The sequence below is a fragment of the Hippocampus bargibanti genome, linkage group LG20 (assembly GCF_051943395.1).
Source record: "Hippocampus bargibanti isolate YZ-2025 linkage group LG20, ASM5194339v1, whole genome shotgun sequence".
NCBI classification, from domain to species: domain Eukaryota; kingdom Metazoa; phylum Chordata; class Actinopteri; order Syngnathiformes; family Syngnathidae; genus Hippocampus; species Hippocampus bargibanti.
In genome coordinates, this window is record NC_142753.1 from 4,292,463 (window position 1) to 4,308,437 (window position 15,975).

General features: G+C 40.5%; 2 protein-coding genes across 2 annotated transcripts in view; both read right to left on the minus strand.

Moving 5' to 3' along the window:
* Window positions 1–49: 49 nt before the first annotated feature.
* LOC148882744 (digestive cysteine proteinase 2) lies at window positions 50–6,184 on the minus strand. Its single transcript, XM_089023218.1, has 11 exons — window positions 6,026–6,184; window positions 5,429–5,488; window positions 5,249–5,341; window positions 4,872–5,044; window positions 4,368–4,629; window positions 4,100–4,295; window positions 3,045–3,238; window positions 2,862–2,953; window positions 867–1,028; window positions 563–752; window positions 50–466 (listed from the first exon to the last, which is right to left on the minus strand). The coding sequence occupies exons 1-11, from the start codon at window positions 6,072–6,074 to the stop codon at window positions 279–281; spliced, it is 1,659 nt and encodes a 552-aa protein (XP_088879344.1). The 5' UTR covers window positions 6,075–6,184; the 3' UTR covers window positions 50–278.
* Window positions 6,185–6,687: 503 nt separating this feature from the next.
* LOC148882745 (SH3 domain-binding protein 5-like) overlaps window positions 6,688–15,975 on the minus strand; it is a 29,188-nt gene continuing 19,900 nt past the window's right edge. Inside the window, exons 7-12 of the mRNA XM_089023553.1 lie at window positions 12,300–12,464; window positions 11,928–12,058; window positions 10,835–10,877; window positions 9,052–9,247; window positions 8,663–8,956; window positions 6,688–7,261 (exon numbers count right to left, since the gene is read on the minus strand). Of these exons, the coding sequence (XP_088879679.1) occupies window positions 7,101–7,261; window positions 8,663–8,956; window positions 9,052–9,247; window positions 10,835–10,877; window positions 11,928–12,058; window positions 12,300–12,464 (990 nt within the window). The 3' untranslated portion in view covers window positions 6,688–7,100. The remainder of the gene's footprint in view (window positions 7,262–8,662; window positions 8,957–9,051; window positions 9,248–10,834; window positions 10,878–11,927; window positions 12,059–12,299; window positions 12,465–15,975) is intronic.

The window sequence follows — 15,975 nt, forward strand, 5'->3', positions numbered from 1 at the left end:
GATTTTTCCCCCTTCCCTTGTCAAGCAATAAACGTGTAAAACAACAAAATAATTCGCAGTGAAACCATTTTTATTCATCAACACATTCATGTTGTTGCTTATTCTTCCTTGGGAACTCAAACAGTGGATTAAAAAAGTCCCCCAAAATTACATTAAAAGAATCAGATTGTAGTTTAAAATCCAAACCAACACCAACACTGTGGATCCCTTTTGTTGTAAGCACATGATGTGTAGTGGATATTATTATTATTATTTGTTTTCATGCTTGGGGCACGTTTCTAGACCAGTGTCACATAAGTGGCATCGGTGGTGACGCCGCAGTTGTTGTCTTTGGTGGACATGAGGATGTAGCCGTCGTTGCCCCAATAGGTGGACCACGAGTTTTTTACTAACCAGTAGGGCTCTCCGTTTAACATACCGTAACCGACAGCAAGCACGGCGTGGTCCAACGAGTCGGTAGTGTTACCTTAAGAATAACAAAAATTTGTTATAAAAATTGTATTTTGTAATATCTGTAAATCACACAGGTTTATAATAGAAGAATAGTATTGGATTGTCGTACCGCAGGCCGGTTCATAGTAGACGCCGTGGCTGTAGAAGACAAAGGATCTGTGCGCGGCGTCGATGCTAATGGCCACGGGGCCATTTTTGAACAGCGCCAACCTCAGCGCCTCAGCATCGCCTGACGTCACGTTGGTGTAGCTCTCGACATGGGCCGTCAGCTGAGACGCGTTGGCGTGACAGAAGCCGTTCTGTGTGTCCAGAAGATCTTTCATTCAACATGTGGTGAGTAATACTAATATGATTTGAGATGCACCATTCAAAGCCCCCCTCCAGTGTTTCAAACAATAATACGATTATCTGACCATTCCCATATAAGCTCCGTAGGTCTCAGTGGTTGCGATCCCTCCGTGTTTCATAATCCACTCGTACGCTCGCCATTCCTCGCCGCCGTCGCAGCCGTTGTTGCCGAAGCCCCACGTGCAGTCCACCAGCATCTGCTGGGAGAGCACTTGGAGGGAACCAGTCTGGGAGAAGAAAATTATTCAAATAAATGTCATTTAAAAAAAAAAACATATTGCACCGGTGTCAGAGATGTTCGATCGGACACTGTGGACGAAGGCTTGGACCCAGAAAGATTGTCTTTACTGCCGACAGGAGACGTAGCAATTCATGACAGACGTCTGAATTCTGCAGCCCTCCACCAAGCTATTTATTGAGAGTATATGCAAATTTAAGTAATACATTAGTAAAACAGTTTTCTTGATTAGAATACCACGCCCCTGGGCGTTCTAAGCGCGGACAGCTTTAAGCAATAAAACATTGTCTCTTTCATGAACTGATAAATTTGTAACCTGGCTAATGAGTTTCAAGTCGTAAATTGCTTCGGTGATAAAGGAGTTTCTCAAGTCCTAAATTCTGTCAAAGGCCAGATCTCCTAGATCAGGGGTCGGGAACGTTTTTGACTAAGAGAGCCATAAAAGTAAAATATTTAGAAATGTTTTTTAAGTCAGAGCCGCACGCATGCGCACGCACGCGCACGCCCACATACAAACACAGGCACGCGCGCGGCCACTTTTCAACAAAATATCAAAATGTATTATTTAAAATAACTCACCGTTCCCACGAATGGTTTTCCGTTCCTCGTGATTGGTAAAAATCCAGGCAAACGATCGGAATGAAATTGAACTTGCCGATCCAGAGGCGAAGTTACTGCTAGCTAGCCTGCGCACGGCTCGTAAGCTTCAACATCTGCAATCTACTTCTCACAGAAGTATTTTGATGCTAACGTTAACATGGGGCTTGTTAAAATGTCACTGACATTCGACTGTTTCATCGATGGTATTGTTTCATTGCAAATTAAAATCAGAACCTTTTCTCTGCACAAAGGCAAATGAATCCTCCGGTGCATTCAAGCTGAAGTGCACGAGTTGGGCTCATTTAAAGGGCCGTTTACCTGTTTCAACATGACGGCCAGTATCATCCAATCCAAATGGCGCTTTCGGCCAACCTAGGTCAGTGTCATCCAATCAAAATTGCGCTTTCCGCCAACTGCAGCCCCAACGGGAAATGAACGGCGAAAAAAACGAGAATATGTAGTATTTAGTTTTATCAGCGAGCCATATGCAATCATCAAAAGAGCCATGTATGGCTCGCGAGTCATAGGTTCCCGACCCCTGTCCTAGATGAAGATGACAGTTTAACTTGCTGTGTCTGTTGACCTCAGATTGACCCCAGGTTGTCTGTGCTTCAATTGAGTATGGGAGTCACACATGGTGACCAAGCATATAACAACATGAAAGTTTTAAATATGATAACCTCTTATTCTGTCGAATCTCTATCAATCGGTAATTACAGATTCAAGATTACGGCGCATTATTTACTAACATAAATGTTAACTTGTAACATACATTCATAGCAATGACGAGGGTCGGTGGGGAAAAAAAATGGGCCACTTAACTGATGGCAATGAAAAATAATATTGTGTTAAAACCATACAAACGATGAGACAATTATTCCCCAATAGAGTTTCAATAAACAAATGCTGTAACTGACAAGTAACAGTGGTGCGTGTGTGAAAAGTTTCCCTTCTTCACTTCTTTTTATTTATCTAGCTATTCAGCTATCTAGCTAGCTGTCCAGCTATCTGCCTAGCGAGTTATCTAGCTATCTGGCTGGCTACCTAGCTAGCACTTTATTTGCTATATATTAGCTATCTAGCTGGCTCGCTAGCTATATATTAGCTATCTAGCTGGCTCGCTAGCTATCTATTAGCTACTAGCTGGCTAGCTAGCTATTAGCTCTCTATTATATATATTTTTTTCCCCCAGATTCAAACGGTGAGCTGCGAGAGAAGTCACCTTCAAGAATAGAGCCCCCTCTAAAGCCCCCGTGGTGGCAAAGCTCCAGCAGGAGCCGCAAATGGCCTGGTCCTTCACTGGCGTCACAGCTCCTGCAGTTAAAAAAATGGAAGACAAAAGACAAAGTTCAGTAATTTGAAGGTTGTGGGGATTAGAGGTGCATTTCAGGTGATGTAGATGCACCGTAAAGTCGCCAGTCCAGTGATTCAGGGACTTTGATTCCCCTGTACTTGTTGGAAGGGAAGGGACGTCCTCGGTTGGGGGTCTTTCTCTGTTTGCGTCCCTTCATGGCCGCCATCTCCGCCATGGTGCGATCAGATAGGGAATTGAGCGCAAGCGTGAAGGACAGACCCGCTCTGTTCTTGGAGTGGACGTATCTGCGGGGACACGGAACAGAAAATAGTTAATTCCTAAATTATATGGTTCTGGAGTTATATGATCTTAAAATGGGGGTGTATTTACAGAATACAATGCAATACAGTGAGACCTCAACTTACGAACTTAATTGGTTCCCAGATAGTGTAAGGCGAAAAGTGTGTATCTCAAAAAAAAAAAATTCCCATAGGAAACCATTAAAATGGGAATAATCCGTTCCCGGGTTTCCATTAAATATACTTTTCAACTAAATAAGCCTTAAAACTACACACAACATACCTTATTCTATGTATAATGAATGTGCTATTGTATTGCAATGAAAGAAATACACTGAATTGTATCATAAAGTCACTTTATTTACATGTGATGGTCATTTATGGTCATTTATGGCTTGATGGAATGGCGTTGGAAGTCGAAGGTCAAAGGGAATTGCTGTTTGGAAAGAGAGGCGCATTACATGAGGACTGTAATTAAAGAAATAAACTGTGCTGTACAATAAAGTTTTATTTACCTTTTTGATGGTCGTTGATGGCTTATGGAAGGAGAGTCACCTTCCATAAGAACTGTTGGTGCTGTTCGGTCGTGTGCTTCCGCCGAAGATCACTCCGCCAGCCGTGGTGGGTGTGTATTATGAAAATAGTGCTTATTATAAGGGTTAATTTTCATAGATTTGACGTTTGTAAGACGAAAAGTTTGTAAGTTGAGGTCTCACTGTACATACATATTGATTTATATAGCGCTTTAACACCAGCTGAAGCTGTAACAAAGCGCTAACATGGACAAACGGGAAATGTCGCCCCCTTATGGAAGTGAAGAACATTGCCAGAGGTCTGGCCAGCGCTACCACTTCATGCCCCACCCACCTGAGATTGTGGAGAAAAGCATGCTCCCTCTGCTCATGCTCCTTCTGGTCGCTGTAGTGACGCTGAAATTTGTCTTTGAAATGATTGAAGATGCGCTGCGAGTGACCCGAAGATGACGTGTGGATGAGATCTTTCATGGGATTGGCCAACAGGAAATGCTCCACTCCCGGACCGGGAAATCCTCCGCAGCTCATACCTGTCAGAATTTATTGTTTAACATCATTAAGCTGAATATGTTGTAAATTTTTTATTCGTTTGAATAGCAAACCTTCAGGAAGAGAAAACACCGTAGGGTCCACATCGGAGGAGAACTCCTTATAGTCCACCAGGTATTTATCAAAATGGGAGCCCAGCAGCGTGTTGTAACCCATCATCTCATAGTGAAGCGGCGTGGGAGGATCCACCCGGCCGTTGTCGCGCTTCTCTGAGTGGGTCACCCACAGCGTGTAGGTGTTCTTTTTGTAGCCCACGGTGGTCACGTTCTGCCAAACTTCACACAGGGAGCCGCCATAGTACTCCATCCTGAGGAACTGTGGAGGAAATCAATCAAGTTACCCGCTAGCACCGTGCGAGATCATTTTCACCTTTTTTTGCTCATGGTGGAAAGATTCAGGCTTTGTCCACAACAACTTCAAACCAAATCAGTCTCTATCAAGTCCTCGATCTTCATGCTAAGCTATAATACAAAAAGCCATTGACGAACGACTGGAAATTAGCATAGATTGTTTAAACAGTCTAAGTTTGCTCACTAATCAGAAACCATGATAAAAACCTGGAAGCCGTTGACGTCAGGCAAGGCCGTTTGGGTCGTGACGGGTTCGTCCTTGGTTCCGTTGACCTGGAAGCACTTCATCACATTCAGTTCGTCTTCGGTGGTTTCAGGTGTAATCTTGTAGGAAGCCCCCCACGGCTGCTCGGCTCCCAGTTGATATGTTGACACTTGTCCTGGATTCAATGATGACATATGAGTTTATATTAACTTGTGTTTATTATTTTGCTTCATGTTGACTATTATGTGAAATGCATTGTTGCAACGGCAGCTGTTGTGACAGCGCTATATAAATTAGAATGTAATGGAAACAGAAGCTTTTCAGTTTCACATCCTACAAGAGTAAGGAGGAACTCTGAGAAGGAAGAAGCGTTTCTCACCATGGTAGTAGTCTATACGACTGGACTTTGCCTTCAGGTTGAACCAAGCCTCAAAAGGTTCCTGAATTTCAGCATAAGGCAAAGAAATCATTCCTGTAAATAAAGACTAGCATGAGATAAAATACTGATGACAAAAGCAAACTGGCGATCGTTATTGTTTTGATTTTGTTTTTTGCTTACCTTTTACATGATAAGCACTCCCGAAATCGGGAAGGGAAGGGAGAGCTTTTGGTTCAGAATCTGTAAACAAAGATAAACACCCTTTTCTCAGAAACAATTCAACATTGAAAGTGAACGTTGTGAAATGTGTAATTGCTGTGCATTTGCATGCCATTACACGACTATAAGATTAAGTTAATCTTGTTTTCATTCATTCGAGAGCAGATTGGCAAAGAATTAATATCTCGTGTAAATAATTAGCCAACAGTCTCACACGTCGCCAGTCGAATTGTGTGTTGTGTCAATAGTTGTTGGCTGATGTCAAACCATATTGATAGCTTGATTGTTTTCTGCTAAAATGGGAAGAACATTTCTCATGAAAAGATTTCAAAGCGGGATGTTGTGTTATGCAGTATTTGGTTCCAATTCAGTTGTATTTGTTTCGCCGTTTTGCATAAAGTAATGAGCACTGCTGTTAAGCGTTACTACCAAATAATTTAAATGCAAACAAATTAATCATAAGGTTGTTTTTCATGAAATCGCTGTCATACTTTCGCGTTAAAAAACAAAACATTAGCTTAATTCGTCAAAGAGCGAACACGTTTACGTTCTCCTTACCATAAACATTCCACAGCAGAACCATAGCGATGAAGCAGAACCGCGTCATGTTTTCAGCACTGGATTAAAAATAAAAATAAAAACTAAAAACTCGGAAGCGACATTTACATAAAACGCATAGTGCGACAATCTGTGCCTGAATTGTACACGTAAACAACAAAATTGAGCTTCTGCTCTATTATCATCCAATCAAAAGAGAGTCCGAGAGTGTTGGCCAATCCGATGGAGGGGAGGGGCGGGATTTTGGCGGTGCATCATGTGACTGTTTTTTTTTAGTCATGTGATCAATTTCCAGTTAAAAAAACAAATATTACGGTAATAAAAAAAAACTACATAATCATACTTTGCATATTTGTTTGACATCTTTGTATATAAAAAAGTATACATATATATATATATATATATATATATATATATATATATATATATATATATATATATATATATATATATATATATATATATATATTTGGTATATATTTTGATTTAAATATTGACATTGTTTAAAATGATTCATTTTAATTTTTAAAAATTGCAATTATAATTACTCACTTGCAGGAATTGAAACTTTTTGTTTTTCGTACTGTGATGTCATCACATGCCGAACGAACGTGACCTGTTTTAAGATGGAAGCGAAACAAAACAATGTCCGAAACGTGCAATCAATGATTATCATCTGAACCACACATTTATTGCTTGTTAGTTTGCCATAAACATGACTAAAACTCACAAATGTAAGAATAGAAGAGTATAAATATAGGGCAACCTGTACTACAGAAGGTTATTTGAACATAAAAAAATACAAGCACAATGAAAGAACATTTTTTAGTTGATTGTGTCATTTTGAGACTATTTACATTTTTTTAACAGTCTTGACATGTTATTGCAGTTCACAAGATGAGGTCTCATGAAGCAAGGAGGATTATGGGAGATGCGGCTATCTGATGAGCACCAACTTTGATATGATGTTTATTTCATCACAGCACATCGGATTCAGATGGCGACGGATTACGGATTCAGATGGCGACACTGATGTTTATGGCACCTTTCACGGAGGTTGCAGTCATCCCCGGGGTTAGACGCTGTTGAGTATGGGAATGTTTGACGGGAAAGAGAGTTCATTGCTCACACATTCTAACTTTTTATCAACGATGACCGGTTGGCTTTGCGCAACGGTCAAGTTAAGACTGCTGACGTTGCCTTCCAAAATGGCCTCGGCGCCCTCTGCTCGATCTCCTGCAAACAAACAAAAAAGAGACGGAAAAATGGCAACTGATTATTAAGTAGCACATTTATATACTGTATGTATGTACGTATGTGTGTGTGTGGGTTCGTGTGTGTGTGTGTGCGTGCATGCAGGTAGGTTGGCAGGCACTGGAGTGGACACATTTTTGCATATCGTTTGAGTTGAAGGACAACCGACACCGCCAGACAAGTTGTGTCCATCATTCGTAAAATCACTTCAAATGACTTGTACTGAGCGCATTTTACAAAGATTCCATCGCATATAGCTATATTTTACGTTTTAAGACTCGCGCTGAATATTCAGGAAGTCTTGTTTTCAAGTGGATGACGATGCCTGAAGTGACGTCACGCAGGGAACGCCCCTGACCGAGAAAGCAACACACAATGCATTTTGGGTACTTTGTTTCGTCTGAAAACACCGTGTTGATCGCGAAATTAGAAGGACAAATCAGGCCATTTCCAACGGAACTATGCACCATCTTGTGCATTTTCTGGCCGCTACATTGGAGTCCAGACGGATCGAATTGATACAGAAAGACTTCTTTAATCGATTGCAAACATTTATGCCTTCCTCTTCAGAACTATTTGAATCATATTCATTACTGGATGAGTAACAAGAAAGCATCTTCTCCGAATCTGAAGCCATTGTTTTGATTCTGGAGCAAGGCAGTTTGTGAAGGAGTATGCTGGCGTGACGTCACAAATAAGGGGGCGGGACTTTCTGAATCTGCCCGAGCTCCGAGTTCCGAGCTCATTTTGTGGCAGTTTTTGGACACTTTAAGTCACAGGTGTCAAAGTCAAGGCCCGCGGGCCAAACATTTTTTTCGGCCCGCGAAAGCAAATCAAACTTTTTTCCATGATGATTGCTAAAATCTGAGCCAAAATTTCATATTTTTGGATGTCAACCACAATAAAAGTCATTATTTTGACTTCAGATTTGAAAACGATATCATTAATTTGCTGTGTGCCTATATGTAATATTTGAAGGGATTTAAACATTCTAATGGGTTCCCTAAATTCATAACGGCCCTCGAGAGGAGCATTTACTAAAAATATCAGCCTGTGTGTTTTGAGTATTTTAAATGCGATAAAACGTTTTTCTGATGTCAGTTAGGAAACAAAAAAATGGTGTCGGTTGTCCTTTAATTCAAAGTGATATTTTTAAAATTGTGAGCATATCATTTCTCGTTTGTAATAAAAATGATGATACAGACGCACACACACACACACACACACACACACACACACACACACACACACACACACACACACACACACACACACACACACACACACACACACACACACACACACACACACACACACACACACACACACACACACACACACACACACACGCACACACACACACACACACACACACACACACACCTCTCTCCTGGTCACATTCCGGAGAGGAGGCTCCACTGCATTGGCTCCGAGGGCCCAGCAGAGGCGAGGCATGGGCAGAACCGCACGGCGAATCCGAGCCGTGAGAGCAAAACAGGCCGCTTTCCTCCATGGCGCCGGGGCAGGAAGATGAAGACGAGGAGGGGGATGAGGGGATGTGCAGCAAGGAGGTCGGGGATGGCGGTGAGGCCACGTCGAGGGGAGCCGAGGCGGATGGACTGGATGGCGCGGATTGAGCGTCTTCCTCCGAGTCGTCGTCGATGGACACCGACACCACTGGAACACCCACGGGAGGAATAAAAGCAGCAGATTTTGGAGATTAACCTGGAAACTTTTTGGGGATTTCGGCGGGCTACGACGACCGCACTCACTGGACAGGCCGTCGCAATCCACGGCAAAGTCGTTGCTGTCCAGCTCGGCGCCAACGCCCCGCCCTCGAGTTCCGACGGAGCGGCGCTGGGCGTGGATTTCTTCGGAGATGTTCTCCAGGCTGCGAAGGGCGGCGCGGTACTCGGCTTTTGCCACCACCAGCTTGGCCTGTCGCTCATCCACGTGACGCTTCAGTTGCTAAAAAGAATTTGCAACTGGTGTTATTAGCTGGAATTGTTGCAGTTTTTCAATGACGCGGATGAATATTTATATGGCGATGCGTATGCGGAATGGTCGCGGCTTGGAATTGAAGCGGATTTACGTGGGACACAAGACAATCTCTTTTTGTGAATAAATGCGACAGCTTTGTGTTTGCTTTCAACATTTGGATTGTAGCAGACGTGCATATTCCACCATGACGTTCCTGATTCACTGGTGAAAAGGACGCTTTGATCCTTCAGAACGTACTTAAGATTGAATCTGTGCCTTTGTGTTGTCATTATTTTTGTTGATGTTTTGACTTCAAGATGGCTGCCTTTCCAGCAGGTCCTATATTTTGTTTTTGTACTTCTTTCTTTCCTTTCCTCTGACTTTCATCACTTTGCTGCTGTAAAATGTATTAACAATGAAGGGTTTTTTAACAGTGAACGTCAACGGGAGGTGGCAAACATCTCAATGTGATGAGCAAAGTTCATCAACGGAGGGCCGTTTTGAAGAAAGGTGAATATTTAAACCGAAATGCACAGCGACGCATTGAATGATTGTCCAGTCATTTGTCTTCCCTAACTTTTACTCAGAAGGAGCGTTTTGTTATATGTGCTCGCTGGCTACTTGATGATTCAATTTTATTTTATTTACAATACTATACAATACATATTGATTTATATATTGCTTTAACAACACCTGAAGCTGGAACAAAGCGCTTTATTTATTTCTATATTTAATACATTGATAAAAATCCTATAAATAAATGAATATGTTTCATATATATATATATATATATATATGAATAAATAAATAAATAAATAAATAAATAAATAAATACATAAATAAATAAAACAGATACTGTATAAATATTTAATAATAATCCATTTAATTTCTAAGCCACACGTGCCAGCATTCACTCAACCTGGAAGTAACTCAAAAAGTTAGAAAGTTAGCTCGCTAGCTAATATAATATTAGACAGCTAATATGTTTCCTGACTCAATTAGCTAGCTAGCCATATAGCCAAAAGATAGCCAACTAGATCGCTAATAGCTAGCTAGCTAGTAATAATAATCAAATTAATTTATAAGTGCCTTTCAAAACTCTCAATGTCACTTTAGTCACAGGATCAGTTTATCTATAATATACATAATATAATATAATATAATATAATATAATATAATATAATATATATATATATATATATATATATATATATACATATATATATATATATATAAAATATATATATATACTGTTATATATATATATATATTTATATATATATAACAATAATAATAATAATAATAATAATAATAATAATAATAATAATAATAATAATAATAATAATAATAATAATAATTTCTAAGCGCCTTTCAAAACTCTCAAGGACACTTTACAGCGGAAGCCATTCGCGCCAGCGTTCACTCGAACTACCATAATTGTTTGACAAAAATAAAGAAGGCCTCAATGAATCCGTTATTTTTTTTTTTTTAACCTAACAAATATGGCGTCCGGTTTACACAGGATGGAGTCAATTACAAATGAAAAATGTGCATCCCATAAAAATAAACACCCACCTCAAGCTGGAGATAATACTTGGCTTTCAACTCAAAATACGGCCTGCAGGTGGAGACAGAAAGCGGGCAGAGAATGAGATTGGGGGAGGGAGGAAAAAAAAGCACATTCTCCAATCTGACCACTCACATTCCTGGCCTCTTACAAAAGGGGAGTTACACCGCAACAAGAATCGACAGGAGAAACATCTGGATTTCATCAACATTGCTTTTCCTCATTTAGCACACAAATGAAGGCCCCAGTTTTTTAGTTTTGTTTTTAAAGGACAATCGACGTCTCCGGACAGTTGTGTCCATAACTTGTAAAATGGCTTCAAATGACTTCTACTGGGTGTATTCTAATAAGATTCCACGGCATATAGCTATATTTTACGTTTTAAGACTCGCGCTGAACATTCAAGAAGTCTTGTTTTTGAGTTGGTGACGAGTCCTCACGTGACGTCAGAAAAGGACCGTCTCCTGACGTAAAAAAGACGCATTATAGCGTCTTTCCATCACGTCAATGTATTTTGCTGTACTGTTTTTTTTAACCGTATGGTACATCCAAAAGCCGCCAGCAGAGGGAGTCCAAGCTCCATGGAACGAATCTATCCGCCTGTGGAAACGGGCTGATTCATTCCTTACAGCTCGGTGGCCATTTTTTGCCTCTTTTTGGGTGAGACATTCCCCCCGCCCGTTTGCCTCAAAATGACACGGAATAAATTATTTAATCGATTGCAAACATGTATGCTTTCCTCTTCAGGACTATTTGAATCATATTCATAACTGGATGTGTAACAAGAAAGCATATTCTCCGACTCTGAAGCCATTGTTTTAATTCTCCAGCAATGCAAGACATCTTGGCGTGACGTCACGAAATGAGGGCGGGACTTTCTGAAAATGCCCAATTCACAGCTCAATTTTTTGCAGATTTTGGACACTTTAAGTCATTTTTCTTGGTGTTTTGCATTTGACTAAAAATATCATACTGCATGTTTTGGGTATTTTAGATGCTATAAAACGTTTTTCTGGTGTCAGTTAAAAAACAAAAAAGTGACGTCGGTTGTCCTTTAAATGGAAGAAGAAGGGAGGAAACAACAAGTAGGGTTGCACTAACTTTGATTTAGTGATGGAGCGTTTGAGCTTTTTTTCAAGTTGCTTCATGTGGCCGACGCAAGACGTGTAGTTGGCCGCCGTCGACTTGTGCTCGGCCTCGCTGCGCGTTCGGCTCTGCTCGGCTTCCATTACCTGCACGAAAGCGCACGTGACTGAGACGCGGGTGTCTTTTTATATCATACTGGTGACCCGCTGGAATGTATTCCACAGAAATGGTGGTTGATAGTGAAGGCCGCGGGGGCGGCGACTTTACATATAGACAAACAACTCATTTATACTCACATTAACACTGACAGAAATAGATGGAACGGGAAGACTGGACATTTTTCTAAGAAATGGCATGTCCGATCATAAGTTTTAGAACGGTACGCACCCTCTGCGTGGCATGGTTGAGCATTTCCTGCCAGGCCGAGTCAAACTGGCGGCTGTCCTCCTCGAGCAACCTTTCCTCGGCAAGGGCGATGGTCTCTTTGGCGGCCCGCAAGATCTCCACCGCCCGCTGGAACTCCTGGGTGGCCTTCTGGGCTTCCACCTGGGCCTGAAGGTGGACAAGCGGACATGTTGCATGATCTCGTCATGGATTTATGGTGGGAATTTTTCACATGCCCACGAAAAGGCACAAAAAGAATGTTTTTCGGGTGATTGTCAGTGTGCTCCTTCAACGCAGCCATTGCTGTCAATGAATGTGTTATGCTCATCGTGACACAGAGCCCACACAGCCGTATGCAAAATTCTGCAGCATGAACTGTTTGTTTTGAATATTTTGTCCCTTTCAGGTTGCCTGAATAAGAAACGAAAATGCGGATGATTATGTGCAGTTTTATTGGACCAGGTTTAAAAACGTATTTTTGTGGCAAAATGCATGAGAAACATTACTTCTGGTCATACCCTTTATGTATTTGTTTATGTTTGTCGGTACAGTGAGACCTCAACTTACGAACTTAATTGGTTCTCAAACAGAAATTTCCCATAGGAAACCATTAAAATGGGAATAATCCGTTCCCGGATTTCCATAAAATATACTTTTCAACTAAATAAGCCTTAAAACTACACACAACATACCTTATTCTATGTATAATAAATGTGCAATTGTATTGTAATGAAAGAAATACACTGCATTGTATCATAAAGTCACTTTATTTACATTTGTGATGGTCATTTACGGCTTGATGGAATGGCGTTGGAGGTCGAAGGTCAAAGGGAATTGCTGTTTGGAAAGAGAGGCGCATTACATGACGACTAATTAAAGAAATAAACTGTGCTGTAAAATAAAGTTTTATTTACCTTTTTGATGGTCGTCGATGGCTTATGGAAGGAGAGTCACCATCCATAAGGACTGTTTGTAACTTAACGTCTGGTGCTGTTCGGTCGTGTGCTTCGGCCGAAGATCACTCCGCCAGCCGTGGTGGGTGTGTATTATGAAAATAGTGCTTATTATAAGGTTTAATTTTCATAAATTTGACGTTTGTAAGACAAAAAGTTTGTTGAGGTGTTTGTAAGTTGAGGTCTCACTGTATTTACGTATGTATTTGTGTATTTAATTTCATATATGTATATAGTTATTTATTTATTTGCTTGTCAGTTTATCGATGAGAAGGTTTCTTCACCCGTCATCTGTATTTTATTTTATTTTTTTGAAGGTGTCGGACGTTTCGCCTCCTATCCAAGAGGCTTCGTCAGCGAATTTAAGTCTTACTGGTCGTATCGGCCCTATTTGTATATCCCTAATGTCCAGACATGCTGCCGACTGAGGCCCACTAGTATTATCCCTGCGACGTTGATAGTCTTTTTTGGAGAATTTGTTGAGTCTTCCCAATGTATTGCTCTTTACAATTTTCATTCTTACAATGTATCGAATAAACTACATTACTTTGTTATTCATTTGGCAGCCTATCTTTTGGATGCACTAATTTTTGCCTTAATGTGTTTATCGGTTTGAAATAAGTAGGAATTTTGTGTTGCCAAAGGACTCTTTGTAGTTTTTCAGAAACTCATGCAATGTAAGGTACTGCTACTCCTCTCCTTTTTGTATCTTCAGAATTTTTGTTTTTTTGGTCATTTGTTGAATGACCACTGAGGGTACCCACAGTTAGTGAGTGCTCTCCTGATATGTTTTGACTCCTTTGCTCTACCTTCTCAGTTTATTCATGTATTTATGCATTTATTTATTTTATTTGTTTGTTTATTTATTTAAGTAATTTAACATAAGTATTTTTATTTCTTTTGTTCTATATGCATATACATATTTGTTTATTTATTTATTATTTTTGTTACATATTTATATATTTATTAATTTATTGGTTTGTCTGTTTATTTATTTAGTTCAAAACTCTCAAGGTCACTTTACAGTCACAGAATCAGTTTTTCTGTGAGTGAGCAGCGGCAGCCACATGCGCCAGCGTTCACTCAACACGGAATAACTCAAATAGATAGAAAGTTAGCTAGCTAGCTAGCTAATAGATAACTAATAGATAGCGAGCTAGCAGGTTAGAGAGCTAATAGATAGCAAATAGATAGATACAGCAAACGTTCATACACAACCAAAATGCAAATAGCTGGCTTTTTTTTAATATTAGTATGTATTTTGGTGTGACATATAATTGGGGTAAAATTTAAACGGATGGAATTGGCATCTTTATCAGAGAAACAGAAAGCTGGAATTCATGTTTCACAGCACTTTGCGTGTTTTATCTGATACAATACAAACTAATTTTTGTTTGTCTGCAGTGAAAAGTGAGGCCCCTAAGATTGAAATTCTGTGGGTCCTACAATTAGAGTGACAATGACAAAAACACTGGCACTGGACTGGACACATTTTGCACATCGCCTGGCAGTAAATGAGTTAAATGCAAAATCCTGCATGCTAGACAGTGCCAAAATGTGGCGGTGAAAATCCCACGTTACAATACACAGACAAGACAGGGAGAAGAGAGGAAAGCTGAAAGTGAATTTCAACATTGCTACTCCCCCACTTTCCCAAATTTGTTGGAATGTCAGAGAGTGCAGGAAGGGGGCTGCAGCAAGCTCTCGGGAGGGGGCGGGGAAATTAAGTCCAACAGTGGGAAGCGTTTGGATCCTCTTGGAAGTGGGTCATGTCTTAAATATTAAAAGATCCCGTCGATAAATTATGATGGAGAAAAATGTGCCAGTTTAACCCTGAGGCCTTTATCTGCAAAAACCTTGGCAGTGTCAAATGCTGCGGCACGTGTGTCCAAACACATCATCTATTTATGTTTTGACACACAAAGGTCAGACACTTTTAATACGGGACACATCAGCTCATTGGAACCAAAGCTTTGCTTTGACCTCTTTATAAAACACGTACGGTGGACAGATGTTTAGCATACAGTGCTAGTCTAAAAATAGGTGTCACGTTCGTGCGCCTTTAAGTAGATATGAGCTGAGGCTTTTAATCCTCGGGTAAGCTTTACACTTTCTAAGTCACCCTCATTCAGTATGTGTGTGTGTGTGTGTGTGCGTGTGTGTGTGTGTGTGTGTGTGTGTGTGCGTGTGTGTGTGTGTGTGTGTGTGTGTGTGTGTGTGTGTTTGTGTGTGTGTGTGTGTGTTTGTGTGTGTGTGTGTGTGTGTGTGTGTGTGTGTGTGTGTGTGTGTGTGTGTGTGTGTGTGTGTGTGCATGCATCCTTGTATGGCTAGTCTTGTGAGGACCACTAACATTTTATACCATACGTAGTGAGGAAATATTTGACAAGTGAGGACCTTTTGGCCGGTCCTCACAAGTTTTTCATTCTAAAGGCTTCGAGAGGGTCTATATATGCATCTGTTAAAGTTTCAGAAAGGTCCTCACAAATTCATCCAAAATGTTTTTTTTTGTGTGTATTTTCATTTCACTTGGACACACACGTTTTACTCACTGTGTGTGTGTTTATGTGTGTGAGTGTGTAGTTAATGAGAGGGAAAAGTTCATACCACAAAAAGTAAAATGATATTTTAAACTCCTTATCTGGAGTTATCCGGACCTCACAAAATCATTGAAACAGGAATATGTATGTGTGTGTGTGTGTGTGTGTGTGTGTGTGTGTGTGTGTGTG